At 40.6% G+C, this 22,156-nt stretch overlaps 1 protein-coding gene across 2 annotated transcripts in view; it reads left to right on the top strand.

Moving 5' to 3' along the window:
• CycY (cyclin Y) overlaps positions 1 to 22,156 on the top strand; it is an 83,585-nt gene that overhangs the window by 16,860 nt on the left and 44,569 nt on the right. For both annotated transcript variants that reach the window (XM_071657925.1, XM_071657926.1), the window contains exons 3-4: positions 5,272 to 5,440; positions 19,633 to 19,664. In XM_071657925.1, coding sequence (XP_071514026.1) covers positions 5,272 to 5,440; positions 19,633 to 19,664 — 201 coding nt within the window. The remainder of the gene's footprint in view (positions 1 to 5,271; positions 5,441 to 19,632; positions 19,665 to 22,156) is intronic.

Below are 22,156 nucleotides of genomic sequence, written 5' to 3'. Positions count from 1 at the left end.
TTCCAAGACATCTATCCTCCTTTGCTCATCCTTTTCTGTATCCTATGTGTTGCATCCATACAACATCAGTGGAACTAATATATCTTTAAACATACCCATTTTTGCTCTTTCAGATGATGACCTCTCTTTCAGCACATTCCTCAGTGCTTCCAAAATCTTTACCCCCCTTACCCATCTTATGACTCATTCGCGCTTCCATGGTTCCATTTGCTGCCGTGTCCACTTTCAGGTATCTAAAACACTTCCTCCAAATTGTCTCCATTCAAAGTCTCACATGAACTGACCTGTCCCTTTGCCTTGCTAAACTAAATAAACTTGCTTTTATTAACATTTACTGCCATTCTCCTCCTTTCTCAAACTCTATCAAACTCAGTCATCCACTTTTGCAGTATCTCATTCGAATCTGCCACCAGTGCTTTGTCATCTTTGAACAACAACAAACTCACTTCCCAAGCCCTCCTACCCCAACATGCTGCATACTCACCCCATTCTCCAAAACCTTTGCATTTACTTTACTTACCACCTCATCCATAATCAAATTAAACAGGCATTCTGACATCTTTCACCCTGGCCATGGACCAACAGAAACCTGGAACCACTCACTCTCCTCTCTTCCCACTCATACACATGTCTTACCCTCTTAGTAAAACTTCTTACTGCTTTTAGTAGCTTTCCTCCTACACCATATATTTGTAAAACCTTTTACAATGTATGATCATTAACTGTCATGTGCTTTCTTCAGATCCATAAATTCCACATACAAAAACTTTTGTTTCTCTTGGTATTTCTCATATTCTTCAAAAGCAAATGCTTGAACTACACAACTTCTACCAACCTTGAAACCACATTTTTCATACTTTGTCTAGTGATCTGTATATGTCTTCACCCCCTCATCAGCATGATCATACAATTTACCAGGTAAACTCATACCTCTGTAGCTTGACCAGTCACCTTTGTCCCCATTGCCTTTATACAGTGATATACAAGTATTTTGCCAATTCTCGGGTGACTCATCATGATTCTTACACACATTGGCAATCCCAACTCACCAGTCAACAACGGTTATCCTCTTTCAATAAGAAATTCATTTGCAGTACCATCCACTCAAGCTACCTTTCCACATTTCATCTTATGCAAGGCTTTGACCACCTCTACTCTCTTCCCCAAACCATCTTCCATGACTCTCTCATTTCACATACATTATTGTTCCAGACTCCTTTCTTCCTCACTCTGTCATTAAACACATATCTTTTACCACTTTTGAAACTACACTCCTCCTCCCCAATCTGATATTCTGTACATACCTTCACCCTCAAAATTAGTACCCTCGCATACAACTTACCAGGTATATTCAACAAACTTATACCTCTGTAGGTTGAACACTCACCTTTATCCCCTTTGCCTTTATACATTGACTATACAAGCATTCCATCACTCCTTAGGCACATCACTATGATCCATACATACATTGGATGTCTTTACCAACTAACCAGCAACACAGTCACCCCCCTTCTTGACAAATTCAAGTGCATCACCATCCACTCCAGCAGCATTGCTGCATTTCATCTTCCATAAGGCTCCCACCACCTATTCTCTCTTCACCAAACCACTCTCCATGACTCTCCGGCCAAGATACCCTACATCTGCCACTCTTATCATCAAACACATTTAACAAATCAAATTACTCTCTCCATCTTTTCATCACTTCCTGTTATCACTTCCCTTTTTGCCCCCTTAACCAATGTCCCCATTTGTTCTCTTGCCTTTCACACATTATTTACCCCTTTCCAAAACATCTTATTGTTTTCCATAAAGTTTAATGATACTGTCTCACCTTTAGTCTCATCTGCCTTCTTTTTCAACCCTTGCATCTTCCTCTTGGCCCCTTCTGCTTTCTTTTATAGATCTCCCAATCATTTGTACTCCTTCCGTGTAAGTACTGCCCAAATGCCTCTCTTTTCACTTTCACGAGCAACTTTACTTCATACCACCACTCTTCCTTTTCTAATCTGTCCACCTCCCACTTTTTGCCTGCCGCATGCATCCCTTGCACATGCCATCACTGCTTCCCTCAACACTTCCCGTTCCTCATCCACTCCCCTTACTTCATATGCTCACACCTCTTTGCCTTTCTACGCTTAGTCTCTGCTGGTATTTCATCACACAAGTCCTTTCTAAGCTCACGTACTCTCCCCACTCTCTTCTCCCCAACATTGTTTCCTCTTTTTCAAAAACCTCTACAAATCTTCACCCTCGCCCCCACAAGATAGTGAGTGATCAGACATCTCGCTAGCTGCTCCACTCAGCTCATTTACATCCAGGTGTCTTTCTTTTATGTGCCTATCAATTAATATATGATCTAATAATGCCTGTTGACCATATATCCTACTCACGTACATATACTTGTGTATATCTCTCTTTTTAAACCATGTATTCCCAATAACCAGTCTTTTTTTCAGCTCACAGCTCCACAAGGTCTTCACCATTTCCATTTATAACACTGAATACCCATGTGAACTAATTATACTTTCAGTTGCCACATTCCTTGCCTTCACATTAAAATCACCCATTACTAATACCTGGTACCAAAACTGCTAACACAGTCACTCAGCTGCTCCCCAAACACTTGCCTCTTATGATCTTTCTTCTTGTAGCCAGGTGCATAAGCACCTTTCATCCTCCATCTCTGGGAATTCACTTTCAGCTTGACCTTCATCAGTCTAAAATTTGCTTCCTTGCATTGTATCACACACTCCCACTGCTCATGTCATGAGTAGTGGTACTCCTTCCTTAGTTCTTGTTCTTTCGCTAACCCCTCACTTTACTCCTAAGACATTTGCAAACCATTCTTCCCCTTTACCCTGAGCTTCATTTCACTCGGAGCCAGAACATCCAGGTTTCTTTCCTCAAAAAACATAATGCCTGTTCCTCCTCTCGTCTCCCCTTGGTTACATCCATACACATTCAGACACCTTAATCTGAGCCTTCAAGGAGGACTTACCCACCCCGACTGGCTCATTCCTGTTTCTTCTTTTAGAAATTCAAATACAGGAAGGGGACGGTCTGCTGCAGCCCCCTGCTCCCACCCCCCCAGTTGCCTTCTAACTTTATGAAAATCTTGCAGCACTCAGGAAGCTGGCCATGTCAACTGGCAGGACTTTAGGTCATAGAGTGCAGTGATGATGTGTGTGTATTTTTGTGGGGAGAGTGTGAGACATCTGAGCAAGAAGTTTTCTGTGTCTTAATTATGGTCTTTCTATTCTAGGCATGAAGGGTCCTGGGATTTTTTGAATCAAAATTTGTAGTACTGTAGTGATAAGTGATGTGTTGAGCATAGACAGGAAAGTGTAACTAGTGTTTGTTTGGTGAGTGTGGTTTCTAAAGGATGTACATCTGGAAGGATGTTGTTTGTGACTGAGTTGGGAGGATGGTTGTTTAGTGCTTGTGGGGGTCATTTCATTGCATTGCTTTTATGTTTTGTCAGCATTATGTTTACTAGGGTGAGGGGATCTGTGAGCAGAGGTTGCTGAAGTTTGAGGCAGGGGTAGCCTTTTCATTTCTGATTGAGGTTGGTGGTTAGTTATGGAATGGTTTGGGTTGGAGGGATTTAGTGCTATAGGAAAGAATAGAATATTGAAATGTTGAGGTAGGATTCTTTTGGGAGAATCTTTGTTTCATTGTGTAAGTGTTAAGTATTTGTGGTTGTTAGGCAGCAAGTTATTGCTCTGAGTGCTCTGTTTTGTGTGGTTTGCATCTTTTTTAAGTTGCTTTTGAGATGGTGGAAGGCTGGGCAGCTGATGCATAGTTTTGAGTGTAGGGGTTGAATTGCTTGTAGAGGATGGTAAGGAATTCTTTTCCTTTTTCCAAATTTGGTGCCAGTTGGTGCTCTGAGTTTGTGTATTGCTTTTGTGTTGATGTTGTTGGTGTGGGAACTGAATATGTACATCATATTCTGGACATATTCTAGACATATTCTAGACATCACATATGTGTCATATGTGATGTCTAGAATGTTTGGTGTTTTGTACAATGGGAGTGATTGTCCATTGAAAGTGACTGGAGATTGTCTGTCTGGAGTGGAAAGAGTGATTGAAGACTTCTGTGGCAATGCAGACATTCTGTTCTGGGTGAGCCATTGTCCCAGTTGTGTGATGTACTGCTGCATGTTTGTTGTTGCTACTAAGGTGTCTGGATGTTGTGATGTGATTGTGAGGTTTCTGCATATTCGAGGACTTTTATGTTGTGGTTTGCTAGAAGTAATGGAAGGTTTTGTAGGTAGAGATTGATGAAAGTTGGAGAAAGAACAGCGCCTTGGGAACTCTCTTTTTCAGTTTAAGTGAATATTATTTGTATGAAGTTATAACCTGAGTGTGTATAATGTTTCTCAGGTTTTGGGCAGGTGGAAACAGTGCCTCAGATTCAGCAGACAGTTGTGACGTACTGACAATGTTGGCTTTGAGGAAGGTGGAGAACAAGATGTGGCTGAGATGTTGGAGTCAGACTCTGAGGATCTGACCAATGAGGAATACTCTAGAAATTTTCACACTGTAGTTGCGTGAAGAAAAATTCATAGAGGAAAGGGTAGAAACATCCCCAACCTCACGCCACTTTTCAACCAAGACGTTAGCAGAAGGGTTTGACAACATAAGCCAGATAATGACGTTCGTTAATGATGTGGATGCAAACTTAGAGAAAGTTGTGTACCATGCAGTTAATGTTGGATAGGTTTTTTTGAGAGGTCTCATAAAACCTCTCCAGATCCAGTTGAAATAGTGGGTTGAATCTGGTAATTCAGGAGGTGACTCAGACAACACTAATGAACTTTCCTCTCCTTCCCAGTGACTCTCATTGAACCAACACCTCAAGCTCTCATTGCTGCACAATTCCATAAGGTTTTCATTAAACATCATCTAAATCAAATGCTATAATTGTGCGTAAAGTTGTTTTTGGGATAAGTTTATGTCATGTTGTTCTATACTGTTTTGGGGATAAGATTATGTATGTTGTTCTATACTTAGAAGTTAGACATAGAAAATTAGTGCTCAGAAACAATTCTTCCCAACAAAATGGGATCCTTTGCTCTTGTAGTGACATTTTACATGGTAACAGGTGTTTCCAGAATATAACACTCCGGCTCTATAGGGGCAGCCAGTATCACAGTAGTGCTAGATTATACTTGTTTAGATTGATTGCTTAAAAGCATGGCTTTGCCTTTAACGTATACTCTAGAAATTTTCACACTGTAGTTGAGATTGAATTTTTTCCTTCCAGGGAGCTGGTGTAGGATCAGGTGAAGTTAACCATGAAGATGTGACAGAGGAACATATGTGTAATTTACAGCACATTAGTGAAAGAGAGCCTGACGATCTAGACCAGGACCCAAGCCTTCATCCCTCTGCGGGACCACTTTTCCTCACAAAGTCTAAGCAAGTCATAGAAAGTTAGTGTGGTACAGGTGCTATAAATATGTCACCTGCATTATTTTTTTTTGCTATGCACTCTCCTATTTTTTGACATGGATGAAAGCCAGTAGATTTATGGTGTTCAGCATGCATTTTTGCTTGGACTTGTGGGTTTGCATATGTACATTTTTTTCTGTAATGTGCATGTATTGTATTAATTGTAGTAATTATTTGCAGCCTATTTATACATTGCAAGGAGGAGAGTTTTACTTGTATGGGGCCATTTCTCTTACTTTCTTTACTATCAAGGAGACAAATCTTTCTAAACTGCGAGCATTTACAGTCTCTTTGCTTAGGCCATTTTAACCATCTATTACCCTTTCTTTCTTCTTTCTTTCTTGACCAGACTATTCTTCAGCTTCTTCTTGTGGCCCTTAGTACTGTGGTACTGCACCTCATGAAGAACTGTTCACTGTCAACCTCTTCCAGTTGATTCAGGAACTTAGAATTAGCTATTTTATCACCCCTCTTTCTTCTCTCCTCATTGATGGAGATTTGAATAGCTTTTAACATTTCATTTCTCAGCTCTTTAGATTCAGGTACTGTCTTTGTTGCTCGTCAGGACCTTTTCACTCCTATTTTTGTACTTCTCAGGATGCAGCGACTAGATTTGAGAGGCATAATCCTTCTTCAGTCTGTATGTTTTGAGTAGCTTACCTGACATATTCTTATCTTCATATTTGATAGTAATTGTAACATTTGACAGCAAACAGTTTACTTTTTTATTTGTTCTTATTGGTGTTTACCTCTATTGACACATTAGATACATTGTTCATCCTTAGATCTCTTTCACACTTTGATTCCTCTAGCTCATTACCTGCTCAGTAGTATTTCCACTGAGACTTTCTTTTGATGATCCCCACCTCACACTTACTTGTATTATATCTCATCAAACAATAAAGTGGTGCTTGGAACCCTCCATGTCGGGATTGCTGGTCTAGCTTTCTGTCTTATTGAAACAGGACTACCAGCTTGTCCTGCCATATTATTCTTACAAGCACCATACACCTACTCAAACTTCACTTATTTTTCACATATGTTTTTTTTGTAATCTCTTGTCTATACAATCATTTTTTTTTTTTTATATAATCATGGGAGAGTCCAACCATATCATGGATGTTATGAATCTCCAGGTTTCTGCCTAACTCAGTGCCAGTGAGAGGGATGGCTCAGATTGGTATAGTACTGGCCCCTCTTATGACCTTTCCCTTTTTGATAGACCATTTTTTTTTTTTTTCTTTTTTTTTTTCCGCTGTCTCCCGCGTTTGCGAGGTAGCGCAAGGAAACAGACGAAAGAAATGGCCCAATCCACCCCCATACACATGTATATACATACGTCCACACACGCAAAATATACATACCTACACAGCTTTCCATGGTTTACCCCAGATGCTTCACATGCCCCGATTCAATCCACTGACAGCACGTCAACCCCGGTATACCACATCGCTCCAATTCACTCTATTCCTTGCCCTCCTTTCACCCTCCTGCATGTTCAGGCCCCGATCACACAAAATCTTTTTCACTCCATCTTTCCACCTCCAATTTGGTCTCCCTCTTCTCCTCGTTCCCTCCACCTCCAACACATATATCCTCTTGGTCAATCTTTCCTCACTCATTCTCTCCATGTGCCCAAACCATTTCAAAACACCCTCTTCTGCTCTCTCAACCACGCTCTTTTTATTTCCACACATCTCTCTTACCCTTACGTTACTTACTCGATCAAACCACCTCACACCACACATTGTCCTCAAACATCTCATTTCCAGCACATCCATCCTCCTGCGCACAACTCTATCCATAGCCCACGCCTCGCAACCATACAACATTGTTGGAACCACTATTCCTTCAAACATGCCCATTTTTGCTTTCCGAGATAATGTTCTCGACTTCCACACATTCTTCAAGGCTCCCAGAATTTTCGCCCCCTCCCCCACCCTATGATCCACTTCCGCTTCCATGGTTCCATCCGCTGCCAGATCCACTCCCAGATATCTAAAACACTTCACTTCCTCCAGTTTTTCTCCATTCAAACTCACCTCCCAATTGACTTGACCCTCAACCCTACTGTACCTAATAACCTTGCTCTTATTCACATTTACTCTTAACTTTCTTCTTTCACACACTTTACCAAACTCAGTCACCAGCTTCTGCAGTTTCTCACATGAATCAGCCACCAGCGCTGTATCATCATTGAACAACAACTGACTCACTTCCCAAGCTCTCTCATCCCCAACAGACTTCATACTTGCCCCTCTTTCCAAAACTCTTGCATTCACCTCCCTAACAACCCCATCCATAAACAAATTAAACAACCATGGAGACATCACACACCCCTGCCGCAAACCTACATTCACTGAGAACCAATAACTTTCCTCTCTTCCTATACACATGCCTTACATCCTCGATAAAAACTTTTCACTGCTTCTAACAACTTGCCTCCCACACCATATATTCTTAATACCTTCCACAGAGCATCTCTATCAACTCTATCATATGCCTTCTCCAGATCCATAAATGCTACATACAAATCCATTTGCTTTTCTAAGTATTTCTCACATACATTCTTCAAAGCAAACACCTGATCCACACATCCCCTACCACTTCTGAAACCACACTGCTCTTCCCCAATCTGATGCTCTGTACATGCCTTCACCCTCTCAATCAATACCCTCCCATATAATTTACCAGGAATACTCAACAAACTTATACCTCTGTAATTTGAGCACTCACTCTTATCCCCTTTGCCTTTGTACAATGGCACTATGCACGCATTCCGCCAATCCTCAGGCACCTCACCGTGAGTCATACATACATTAAATAACCTTACCAACCAGTCAACAATACAGTCACCCCCTTTTTTAATAAATTCCACTGCAATACCATCCAAACCTGCTGCCTTGCCGGCTTTCATCTTCCGCAAAGCTTTTACTACCTCTTCTCTGTTTACCAAATCATTTTCCCTAACCCTCTCACTTTGCACACCACCTCGACCAAAACACCCTATATCTGCCACTCTATCATCAAACACATTCAACAAACCTTCAAAATACTCACTCCATCTCCTTCTCACATCACCACTACTTGTTATCACCTCCCCATTTGCGCCCTTCACTGAAGTTCCCATTTGCTCCCTTGTCTTACGCACTTTATTTACCTCCTTCCAGAACATCTTTTTATTCTCCCTAAAATTTAATGATACTCTCTCACCCCAACTCTCATTTGCCCTTTTTTTCACCTCTTGCACCTTTCTCTTGACCTCCTGTCTCTTTCTTTTATATGTCTCCCACTCAACTGCATTTTTTCCCTGCAAAAATCGTCCAAATGCCTCTCTCTTCTCTTTCACTAATACTCTTATTTCTTCATCCCACCACTCACTACCCTTTCTAATCAACCCACCTCCCACTCTTCTCATGCCACAAGCATCTTTTGCGCAATCCATCACTGATTCCCAAAATACATCCCATTCCTCCCCCACTCCCCTGCCTGTTTTATATTCTCTATACCAGTATTCGTGGTGTCTCAAGTAACCTCTTTTCTGTTAAGCACCATCTGTCTAGTATCTCTCCCAATATCTTACTTATGTTAGAAACCCATATGTCTGATGATATTCTCAGTATCCCTTTTTTCACCTCCAACTATTATCTCTAATCATGATTCCAGTTTATAGGTGGTGTCTATGCTTATTTCAACTTCAGCACAACTCCGATATCATTTAGCTCAAGGCCAGTCTCTCAACAACCACTCTTTTCCTTTATTTCACCAGCTGCTTTCCTAATTCTACAAACTTTATATCATTCTTTAACTGTATAAACTCCTGCCATGAGACTGTGGCACCCTGTCACCTTTGAGCGAGATCCTTTACTTAGAGAATTTCAACGTTCACCTTGGTGATTGGATGAATTCTTCTCATATGGATGGTTGTTATTGTTGTTGGGGTTCTCCATTTTCAGTGATTTAGAGCAGATTCTCTCCCAACCCACCCATATTCCTGACTGCTGCCTGTGACCAGTCTCCTAATATTCTGGATCTGTTTTTCAGCTCTAATCTCTCACTTTGCATCTGCACAGTCTCGCCCCAATTGGTTCATCCAACCACGCTTTCATAAATGCACCTGTTTGAACAGCACCTCCCCCTCCAGTGGCCCATTCTAAACATAAATAATGGCACCTCAACAAAGTTCGCTGGAATATATTATGAAAAGTCTTCTCTGACTTTTCTTGTGTAAATTATTCTCTTATGTGGAGATGTTTCTGTCCTCACCACAAGCATAGCAGAGGTATTGTTACAGGAAGGGAATCACTTGTCCCCTATTTCTTCAAGATGACCAATTTTTCCAGTCCATGGTTTAACCATTTCTGTTCTGGGGCCGTTCAGGCAAGGGATCAGGCATATTGGGCATGGAAAACTCTTCTTCTTCTAACTCTTGTTCAGCATTTATCACAGCCCATTGTCACTGAAAGTATTTTATTTGTAAGGGAAAGCATTCTTTTATTCAAAGGAAGTGTGATAATCTCTTGTCATCATCCACTGATAGGTCTTTTTGGTGTTTAGGTAGGGGCATCTCTAACAACTTCTGTGGCACTCCCTCTCCTTCACTATTCTGTTCTGACAGTATTATAGCTGTCTCTCCCATAGACAAAATAACTATTATAGCTGTCTCTCCCATAGACAAAGCAACTGTCTTTGGGCCTGGTTTCTCCTGTAAGTCTATCTTGGATGATCCTAACATTCCTTCACCCACTGATGCTCCTTTCACTTTCCCTTATCCCCTTCCCATAATCCTTTATTAACTGTCTGAAAAGCACTTCTCTCTATTGATACAAGCAAGGCTTAGAGTCAAAAGGGCATTCATCCTTATGCACTGAGTGTGCCTCTGAACTTGCACCTGTGCTTGCTTGTCTGTTCCATTTCTGTTTAAGAACCAGAACTTTTCCTTCTTCTTGAAGGCATGTGTTGCTACATCTCATCCTTAAGAAGGGTGACCTTTCTAACTCCTCCAACTATCATCCTGTTGCTTTAACATCTACCATTTCAAAGTCTTTGAATCTCACCTCCACTCCCATATCAGACATCTTGAATGTCACGGTCCTCTCTCCATTCACCTGTATGGTTTCCATAAGACTAAGAACCACTAGCAATACTCTTCCCAGTTTTCATAATGTCTGGTCATCATCCCTCAAGGTTCTGTCCTGCCTCCTAAACTTTTCCTCCTTTTTATCAGTGATTTTCTCCTCTCCCACAAATGACCAAATGCACTCATATGCTGATGACTCAACATTGCATTCCACCACATCCTTTAGTGTTACTCCTTCTCTTACTTGATCTCCATCTTGTCTCAACAAAACTTCCTCAATAGACTCAGTCTCGGACATGATATCTTACTGGGTTAGACAAAAATCTGGTTTAATTCCTCCAAGGCCCATTTCTACCCATTTCCCTATCAAAAATTCCTCAAAACTTTCTTCTCTCCTTCCCCTCCTGTGATGGTTCTGTAATTTCACCTTTTGACTCACTGAACATACTTAGTATTGCTGTAACATCTATTCTCTCAGAAACACCATACTACAGAAATTGCTAAGTCTGCCTCTTAAGAAACTAGGAGTCCTGTTTAGATTTCAAAATTTATTTTCTTCAGAACAGTTGCTCCATTTATACAAAGGATTGATCCATCCCAGTATGGAATATTGCTCTCACATCTTGGGTGGTTCTAGCTCTGCATCCAAACTTGACAGGGTTGAGTCAAAAGCAGTCTGACTTATAAACTCTCCTGGAGTAACTCCAGAACCTGACCCAGTAGCCCTGTGCCACAGTGTTGGTTCACTTTCGCTCTTCTGTAGGTATTACTCTGTTTTTTGCTGCTTCTATTCCCCAACCTCAAGCTAGACCACACAATACTTGGCAAGCTGCTGCATCACATGATTGCTGTTTGATTGTTAGCAAATCAAAGGTGAGACATTTTGCTAGCAGTTTCTTTCCCAACACCTCGAAGCTTTGCTACTCTCTACTCTCTCATGTCTATCCATCTATCTGTATCTCTGATGCCTGTTTCAGTTGGAACTCCTTCAAAGGGGTGGCCATGGCAACATAGTCTCCATAACTAAAGAATTCCAGTGCTGCATCCTAGCCTTCATGACTCGCTCTTAACAGGCCACTGACAAAGGGCAAGTTTAGTGCCGTGTCTGCAGAGGTTCCTACTCACTACTTCTACCTAATGTTTCTACCTAATAATCCTGCCTAGATGTTCTTATCTACTACTATCTACTGCTCCAACCATTTTGCCAAAACGCAAGGCTAGCGCATAATGCTTACCACAGGAAAATTTAGTTAATAAGAATAAGCTGTGTGAGTTATATGTTGTCAAGTGTTACATATGACAAGGAGAGATTTTATGTTTTGGACTGAATGCCAATTGTCCACATGTTAGCGAGGCAGAAAGACAGCTACCTGGGTCAGAGGGGTGCAGCTTGACATCCACTTAAGTGCTGGCTCACCAAGCATGATGTCACTAACCCTCCAGATACCCAGGCAGGAAGTACTGGTAATATACCTCTAGTCATTGGCTGCCTACCAGCTACTACCAACCCTCTCATGCCTTTCCCAACAATCATGGCCTGGCACATTTTAGAAGGCAGGTTTTTCACTTCCTCAAAATTTGTAAAATCTTTCCCTTGTCTCTTTGTTTTCCCTTTCATTGAACTCTCCGTATGTCAGTTAGGCCCATCCTTAATGTGAACATTTGTTTGTGACTAGAGCCTCCAACGTAAAAGAAATTATCAGAGCAACTTTGTAAGAATATGCAATCATTTTCATTCCCTATGTTTGACTTTAGCATCATCCACAAATATGTTTAGGTGTGAGTCTGGTCCTTCAGACAAGTCCTTTACATACACTAAGAATAGCAGTGGGCCCAAGACCAAGCTCTACAGCACTCTGCTTGTAATCTCAGCCCATTTTGAGAATGCAGCTGTAACCTACATTGCTTATTCCTTCCACAGAGGTGATCATCAGTCCTTTAGAGGAGTTTGCCTCTTATTCCTGTCTGTAAGTTTAGCTTTTTAATCAACCTCTGATGGGCTTTAGTGTCAAAGGAACTCAGTTCACCAAACCATCTTAGGTCTAACAGTGAGCTCACCCTGTCATAGTTTAAGTGATCTGGATGCACAATTTCTTTTCAAGAAAACTGTGTTGTTTCCCTCTTAAGGAGTTTCTGTATTGTAGGTAGTCATTCATTTGTTTTATAATCATCTTTTCCAATGTATTTTTTAAATCTCACTTCTCAGCAAGGCAGGCCCGTAGTTCACCATGATTTCCATCTCCATTCTTGTATATACCTGACTTCTGCCTATTTCCACATCTTTAGAACTACCCCTTACTCTACTGAACAGTATTTTGAGAGGCCATGTTTTAATAGCCTGATTATATTGTTTCTGTAAAAGTTTATTTTTTCAAAGGCTTCTCTTCCCCTCAACCTTTTAAATTCTGGTGTACTATTGTCCTCTGTTGTAAAAGTATTTTTAGATTTAACATTTAGATCCTTGTGTATTTGCTTCTCTTCTTACAGAGTTCATCTCTCTTGAGTCCTTTATCCTGATTAATGGTTTACTCCTTTTGAACTTAATGGTAAAGCTTTAGATTGTCTTTTGCCTTCTCCACAATGCTCTTTTTAAAACCATTATGTTTCCCCTCTCTTAACCCTGCAGTACTCTTCTTGCTCTCATGTATCTTTCTAATGCTGTCTGGATACAGTGACATATCTTTAACAGTACATCCCTAAGCTCTCACTTTGATATTCCATGTTGAACCATGCCTCTCTCTGCTACAGTGATATTTGCTGCTAAACCATACCTCTATTTGCTTCGGTCTTTTTTCATTTTGAATTCCCTTTCCCAGTCTGCACTCCTTAAGAACTTGATCAGCTTTATCTAGTTCCCTTAATTGAACTTTGATTTAATTTCCATTGCATCCTCGTATACCCCTCATACATCCTCCTTCACCGCATAATCAAAATCAGTTGTGCTTTATATTTGGTCAGATTTTTTCTTTTATAAAGATGAGGTCAAGCAGTGATGGTGTCTTGTTTCCTTGAGTGTTCGTGTTATTCCAGTTTATTTCCCTGAAACTGAAGCTTATCTTTTTCATTAATTTACCTTTTAAGTAAGGGAGTATCATGCATCCTCCCTCACCATCCTAATTTATCCTTCACCTTTATCAATGTACTTCTGCTCTGGTCACCATAGTTCCCTGGAAGATTGTAGATTAATAGCACCACTGTACACTTACCTCCCACCATAATTTTACCCATCAGGCTGTTTGAAGGTATGTATATTTTATTTATTATACTTTGTCGCTGTCTCCTGCGGTAGTGAGGTAGTGCAAGGTAACAGACGAAAGAATGGCCCAACCCACCCACATACACATGCATATACATACATGTCCACACACGCACATATACATACTTATACATTTCAACGTATACATATATATGTATACGTGAAGGGTGCAAATGGGGAGGTGATAACAAGTAGTGGTAATATGAGAAGGAGATGGAGTGAGTATTTTGAAGGTTTGTTGAATGTGTTTGATGATAGAGTGGCAGTTATAGGGTGTTTTGGTCGAGGTGGTGTGCAAAGTGAGAGGGTTAGGGAAAATGATTTGGTAAACAGAGAAGAGGTAGTAAAAGCTTTGCGGAAGATGAAAGCCGGCAAGGCAGCAGGTTTGGATGGTATTGCAGTGGAATTTATTAAAAAACGGGGTGACTGTATTATTGACTGGTTGGTAAGGTTATTTAATGTATGTATGACTCATGGTGAGGTGCCTGAGGATTGGCGGAATGCATGCATAGTGCCATTGTACAAAGGCAAAGGGGATAAGAGTGAGTGCTCAAATTACAGAGGTATAAGTTTGTTGAGTATTCCTGGTAAATTATATGGGAGGGTATTGATTGAGAGGGTGAAGGCATGTACAGAGCATCAGATTGGGGAAGAGCAGTGTGGTTTCAGAAGTGGTAGAGGATGTGTGGATCAGGTGTTTGCTTTGAAGAATGTATGTGAGAAATACTTAGAAAAGCAAATGGATTTGTGTGTAGCATTTATGGATCTGGAGAAGGCATATGATAGAGTTGATAGAGATGCTCTGTGGAAGGTATTAAGAATATATGGTGTGGGAGGCAAGTTGTTAGAAGCAGTGAAAAGTTTTTATCGAGGATGTAAGGCATGTGTACGTGTAGGAAGAGAGGAAAGTGATTGGTTCTCAGTGAATGTAGGTTTGCGGCAGGGGTGTGTGATGTCTCCATGGTTGTTTAATTTGTTTATGGATGGGGTTGTTAGGGAGGTGAATGCAAGAGTTTTGGAAAGAGGGGCAAGTATGAAGTCTGTTGTGGATGAGAGAGCTTGGGAAGTGAGTCAGTTGTTGTTCGCTGATGATACAGCGCTGGTGGCTGATTCATGTGAGAAACTGCAGAAGCTAGTGACTGAGTTTGGTAAAGTGTGTGAAAGAAGAAAGTTAAGAGTAAATGTGAATAAGAGCAAGGTTATTAGGTACAGTAGGGTTGAGGGTCAAGTCAATTGGGAGGTAAGTTTGAATGGAGAAAAACTGGAGGAAGTAAAGTGTTTTAGATATCTGGGAGTTGATCTGGCAGCGGATGGAACCATGGAAACGGAAGTGGATCATAGGGTGGGGGAGGGGTCGAAAATCCTGGGAGCCTTGAAGAATGTGTGGAAGTCGAGAACATTATCTCGGAAAGCAAAAATGGGTATGTTTGAAGGAATGGTGGTTCCAACAATGTTGTATGGTTGCGAGGCATGGGCTATGGATAGAGTTGTGCGCAGGAGGATGGATGTGCTGGAAATGAGATGTTTGAGGACAATGTGTGGTGTGAGGTGGTTTGATCAAGTAAGTAATGTAAGGGTAAGAGAGATGTGTGGAAATAAAAAGAGCGTGGTTGAGAGAGCAGAAGAGGGTGTTTTGAAATGGTTTGGGCACATGGAGAGAATGAGTGAGGAAAGATTGACCAAGAGGATATATGTGTCGGAGGTGGAGGGAACGAGGAGAAGTGGGAGACCAAATTGGAGGTGGAAAGATGGAGTGAAAAAGATTTTGAGTGATCGGGGCCTGAACATGCAGGAGGGTGAAAGGAGGGCAAGGAATAGAGTGAATTGGATCGATGTGGTATACCGAGGTTGACGTGCTGTCAGTGGATTGAATCAGGGCATGTGAAGCGTCTGGGGTAAACCATGGAAAGCTGTGTAGGTATGTATATCTGCGTGTGTGGACGTATTTATATACATGTGTATGGGGGTGGGTTGGGCCATTTCTTTCGTCTGTTTCCTTGCGCTACCTCGCAAACGTGGGAGACAGCGGCAAAAAAAAAAAAAAAAAAAAAAAAAAAAAAACATACACAGACATATACATATATACGCATGTACATAATTCATACTTGTTGCCTTCATTCATTCCTGTTGAACCCTGCCACACATGAAATGACAACCCCCTCCCCCCACATGCGGGCGAGGTAGCATTAGGAAAAGACAACAAAGGCCACATTCGTTCACACTCAGTCTCTCGCTGTCATGTATAATGCACTGAAACCACAGCTCCCTTTCCACATCCAGGCCCCACAGAACTTTCCATGGTTTACCCCAGACGCTTCACACGCCCTGGTTCAATCCATTGACAGCACGTCGACCCCGGTATACCACATCGTTCCAACTCACTCTATTCCTTGCACGCCTTTCACCCTCCTGCATGTTCAGGCCCCAATCACTCAAAATCTTTTTCACTCCATCTTTCCACCTCCAATTTGGTCTCCCACTTCTCCTCGTTCCGTCCACCTCTGACACATATATCTTCTTGGTCAATCTTTCCTCACTCATGCTCTTCATGTGACCAAACCGTTTCAAAACACCCTCTTCTGCTCTCTCAACCACACTCTTTTTATTACCACACATCTCTCTTACCCTATTATTACTTACTCGATCAAACCATCTCACACCACATATTGTCCTCAAACATCTCATTTCCAGCACATCCACCCTCCTCCGCACAACTCTATCTATAGCCCATGCCTCGCAACCATATAACATTGTTGGAACCACTGTTCCTTCAAACATACCCATTTTTGCTTTCCGAGATAATGTTCTCGACTTCCACACATTCTTCAAGTCTCCCAGAACTTTTGCCCCCTCCCCCACCCTATGATTCACTTCCGCTTCCGTGGTTCCATCCGCTGCCAAATCCACTCCCAGATATCTAAAACACTTCACTTCCTCCAGTTTTTCTCCATTCAAACTTACCTCCCAGTTGACTTGTCCCTCACCCCTACTGTACCTAATAACCTTGCTCTTATTCAGATTTACTCTCAGCTTTCTTCTTTCACACACTTTACCACACTTAGTCACCAGCTTCTGCAGTTTCTCACACAAATCAGCCACCAGCAGTGTATCATCAGTGAACAACAACTGACTCACTTCCCAAGCTCTCCCATCCACAACAGACTGGATACATGCCCCTCATTCCAAAACTCTTGCATTCACCTTCCTAACAACCCCATCCATAAACACATCAAACAACCATGGAGTCATCACACACCCCTGCTGCAAACCAACATTCACTGAGAACCAATCACTTTCCTCTCTTCCTACACGTACACATGCCTTACATCCTTGATAAAAACTTTTCACTGCTTTTAACAACTTTTCCCCCACACCATATATTCTTAATACCTTCCACAGGTATGTTCATTATGTTCATTAAATGCTATGCAGTTGTTACCCAGCATATGAAGAATTGTTTGATTAAAGAATCATAACTCTGCTTTAGATTTTGTGTGAATTATGCTGCTTATAATAAGGTTTATCTTGTACCTTGTCCTGGCTCATAGCTTGAGGAAAATTCATTAATTGGTCATGGAATGTTCTTCATTTATTTCCCACCACATAGAGAATTTAACTGCATAAGACCCACAATTTTTGTTTGGGTTTTGCCAGAGTTATGCCCCTCCCAAAAATATATAACCAGGAACTTAACTCTGTCACTTGAAGAAAATTCCTCCTTTGGTGATGGAACTTAATATGGATGTTTATGATATTTTCCAAACAACATATCTCTTAATTATTTTTACTTATTGTTGGAGGGGACTGCACTAATTTTTGAAGTAGATTATGTTATATCTTGATCACATTGTACTCCTTTGCCGTATTCTAGGAGAGGGCACATGAAGAATTACCAGTCATAACATGGGAACTTTTGTAGTTAAAGTTTCAGATGAGCAACTTTTTGTAGCCAGAATAGATGATTTTAGTTTGCTCTGTCTTCATAGTGTAGCAGACAGATGCATATTGATTTACTGTTTTGCCCTTAGTGCATAAGTTCTTTAGCAGTGGTGTTGCCTGACTAAAACTAATTTTGTAATTGTTTTTTATGCATTTGTGAAAAACAAAATTTCAAGTGTGTTCTTAAAATTGACCATATTATGATAAAATGTGATGATATTGCCCTGTGATGGTTGTACTCCTTTGCCATATTCTAGGAGAGGGCGCTTGAAGAATTACTTGTCATAGCATGGGAACTTCTGTTGTTGAAGTTTTGAATGAGCATCTTTTTGCAGCCAGAATAGATGATTTTAGTTTGCTTTGTCCTCATAGTGTAGCAGACAGATGCATATTGATTTACTGCTTTGCCCATAGTGCAGAAGATCTTTTGTGATGTTTTATGCCTGTACAAACTAATTTTGAAATTGTCTTTTTATGCATTTGTGCATAACAAGATTTCAAGAGTGTTCACAAAAATTGGCCATATTTTGAATATAAGGGGAAAATATTTCCCTGTGATGGTGCATTGATATGGATGGCAGAGGTATATCATGGCTGCAGCTCAATTTATATCAATTGTAATTGTTTTTAGTCACCCAAAGGGAAATTTTATATTTTGCAAAATATCCCATCTCATATTCTTATCTTTTCCTTCTCCTTCTCTTGCCTTTGCTTCTATTTAATTCATCTATCTATATCTCTTATGCCTGTTCCCTCTTAGAAACCCCTTCAAAGGGGTGGCCACAGCAATAGTTTCCATAACTAAAGAACTCCAGTGATGCTTCTCAGCCTTTTGTGCTTCACCTTTGATAGGCCACTGGGAGAGGGCAACTCTAGTGCATGGTTTGCAGAAGCTTCTACCTAATTTTTCTACCTGATGCTGCTGCCTAAATATTCCAGCCAATTACTTCTGCCTAGAGGCAGGGCTAGCGTATAGTGCTCACTGCCATACAATTTAGAGTTGTGAAGAATGAACTATGTGAATTAAGTGTTGTCAAGTGTTATATGTGATAAGGAGACTGTATGTTTGTGAACAGAATGCCAGTAGTCCAGGTGTGGGTAAGGCAGAAAGAAAAGACAGCTACCAGAGTCAGAGGAGTGCAACTTGACATTCACTGAAGTGCTGGCTTAATACCAATTATTACTTAAACTACCTTTGCTTCTTTTCCAATTTTTCCTTGACCTCTCTTTTCCTCTTTTTCTCACTCATTTTTCTCTTCTTCTCTCCTTTAATTAATTAGCATTTTGCTCTTTGAATTAAAAGTAAATTCAGAATCCAGTTGAAAGATGTCAGACTATGTAGATTTTTAGATGTAATTTGCTAAGTTACATGCTGTGAGGAATATCTTTTCAGAATGAGTTTTGATGAATATTGGATATATGTTGTGTTTTTTGTAATGTAAACATTGATGAAATATTACACCGCATATAATGACTTCTCCAGACTGAAAAACTCGCAAATGCACATTTTGGGACTTTGATACCACATTTTTACTCAGTGATATACTTGAATATCAGCCTTGATAGATTTTGCACTGTGCACACCACATTTGGCAGGAAGCAGGTGTCCTGGAAAATAGGAAGAACAAGTTTTTGGATTCTATATGCTGCTGCTTTTGTCTTGTTTCTAATTTGATTTAAAGGACTATTTGTAAAATGAATTTTCCTGGTATTCATTCTGTAAGAGCATACACAAAGCACCCTTGTTGACATAAGTTTGTCAGTCATTTCTGCATTGCATCTCCATCTGAAGAGGCATGGAAAGAAAGAAAGTTCTTACCAAAATTTTTTTTATATTTTAAGAATTGCAGAAAAGTTCACAATATTTTTTTGATGTGTAATATTTTTTGTTTTTACAGATGGACTTGTTAGAAGGAGGAGTAGAAGTCATGTGAGTGTTTTTGCTACATTTATACCTGTATAGATTTCTGATGTCTCATAATTAGATTTCTCTTCCATCTTTCATATTTTTTTTGCAATTTCATGTGTTATGAGGTAGTGCCAGGAACAAAGAAAAGGCCTCATCTGCTCGCATCCATTCTTCAGCTGTCATGTGTAATGCACAAAAACCACAGTCTCCTATCCGTAGCCAGCCCTTACAAACCTTTCTCTGGTTTACCCTGGTTACTTCATATGCTTGGTTCAGTCCATTGACTGCATGTTGGTTCATGTATATCACATTGCTCCATTTCACTCCATCATGTGCATGCCTTTCACCCTTCTGTCTGTTCAGGTCCTGAGCACTTAGAACATCTCTGCATCCTTCCATCTCCAATTCAGTCTACCTCTTCTTGTCCTCTCCAGTTCTGATACACATACCTTGTTTGTCAACCTATTTGCACTCATTCTTTCCAAATGTCCATACCACTTCAGCACACCCTCTTCAGCTCTCTTGACCATGCTCTTCTTAATCTACATCTCTCTCTTACCTATCATTACTTACTCGATCAACCTGCTTTGCAACATGTATTGTCCTCAATCATTTCATTTCCATCACATATACTTTTTCCATTCATTCTCTTATATAACCCATACCTCACATCTATACAGTATTGTTGGGGCTGCTGTACCTTCAAACATGGCTATATGTACTCACTGCTCCTAGAACATTTTCCCACTCATCTGCCCTCTGACTTACCTCTGCTTGTATGGTTCTATTCACTGCCATGTCTAATCTCAGTTATGTACAACATTTCACTTTCTAAAAGTTTTCTTTACTCAAACTCAAGTCCCAACTGATCTGTCTCACTGCACTGCTAAACCTGATAACTTTACTAACATTCACATTTACTGTCAAGTTCCTCTTTTCACACACTTTCGTAGACTCAGTTTCTCACTTAAGTCTGCCAGAGTTGCTGTATCATCAGCGAACAACAACTGACACTTCCCAGGCTCACTTAACCTTTACATACTGCATACCTACCACACTCTCCAAGACCCTTGCATTTACCTCCTTCACTTCTCCATGTATAAACAAATTACACAGCCAAGGTGACATCACATACCCCTGCCACAACCCTCACCTTCACCTGGAACCACTTACTCTCCTCTTTACATGCTTGCACTCATGCCTTACTCTCAGATAAAAACTCCTCATTGCTTCTAATAGCATTTGTCCCATGCCATAAATTGGTAACACATTCTGCAAAGCATCTTTATCAACCCTATCACATGCCTTTGCCAGATTTGTAAATTCCACATGCAAATCTTTTTGTTTCCTTGATTATTTCTTCCACACACTTCGCAGAACAAACACCTTATCTGTTCATCCTTTACCTCTCCTGGGACCATTCGCTCTTCTTCAGCCTGATACTCAGTGTATTCCCCCCTCCACCCCATCATCACTCTTCCATATCTTTTATCAACTATCCTCAACGAGATTATACTTGTTTAATGTGAGCTCACTGTTGTCTCCCTTGCCTTCCTTGCCTTTATACAATGGCATTATTTATGTATTCTTCCAATCCTCAAGCACCTCAACATGACCCATACATATATTGAAAGTCCTATGTAATTAGTCAATAACTTTGCCAAAAGGAATTCAGCTGCAGTTACTGTCCACTCCAGCCACTTTAACATTTCATCTTGCATAAGGTTTCAGAAATATAGATATAGATAGATAGACAAGGATTTCATGACCTCTTCTCTTTTCACCAAACCACGTGCCCTGACTCTCACTCTGCAAACTTCCCCAAATCAAACGCACTATATAAGCTACCCTGTCATCAAACACATTTAGCAGAAGACAGAGAGATAGATAGACAAGGATATTGTGACCTTTCTTCAGCCATCCACTTGCCATAACTCTCACTTTGCATACTTCCCTGACTTAAAACACACTACATTTGTCACCCTGTCATCAAAGGCATGCATCAGTCCTTCAAAGTACTCACTTCATCTCTTCTTCACCTCAGTGCTTCTTACCACTTTCTCATTTGCCTTCTTCATTGATGTCCCCATTTTTTTCTTATTTTTCTCCTTCCAGAGCATCATATTTTCCTTGAAGTTTGCTGATTCTCACTCACCCCAACTCTCTGTGAGCCCCTGCACTTTGCTCTTGACTTCCTGCTGCTTTTTCTTGTTTATCTCCCAGTCGTTTACATTCTATCCCATTCACCTCTTTTCTCTTTCACTAGCAATTTTACTTTGTTGTTCCAGTTTTCACTACCCTAACAAGTTATTTTTGATATATACACTTTTTCATTACTGGTGCATTTTTAGCATCAGGAATATCAATAGGATTCATATCTTTTGATTTTTTATGCATATTTAGGTAGGGAAGAAAGAATTCTATCTCTTATTCCTAGCATGTTGTAGGAGGTGACTGTGAGGGGTGGGAGAGGAGGGGCTGCAACCCCTCCCTTCTTGTATTTCATTTTCTAA

Source organism: Panulirus ornatus, chromosome 65 (genome assembly GCF_036320965.1).
Source record: "Panulirus ornatus isolate Po-2019 chromosome 65, ASM3632096v1, whole genome shotgun sequence".
Classification (NCBI taxonomy): domain Eukaryota; kingdom Metazoa; phylum Arthropoda; class Malacostraca; order Decapoda; family Palinuridae; genus Panulirus; species Panulirus ornatus.
Note: the sequence above shows the minus strand (reverse complement) of the source record. Positions and strands in the feature narration are given on the sequence as shown.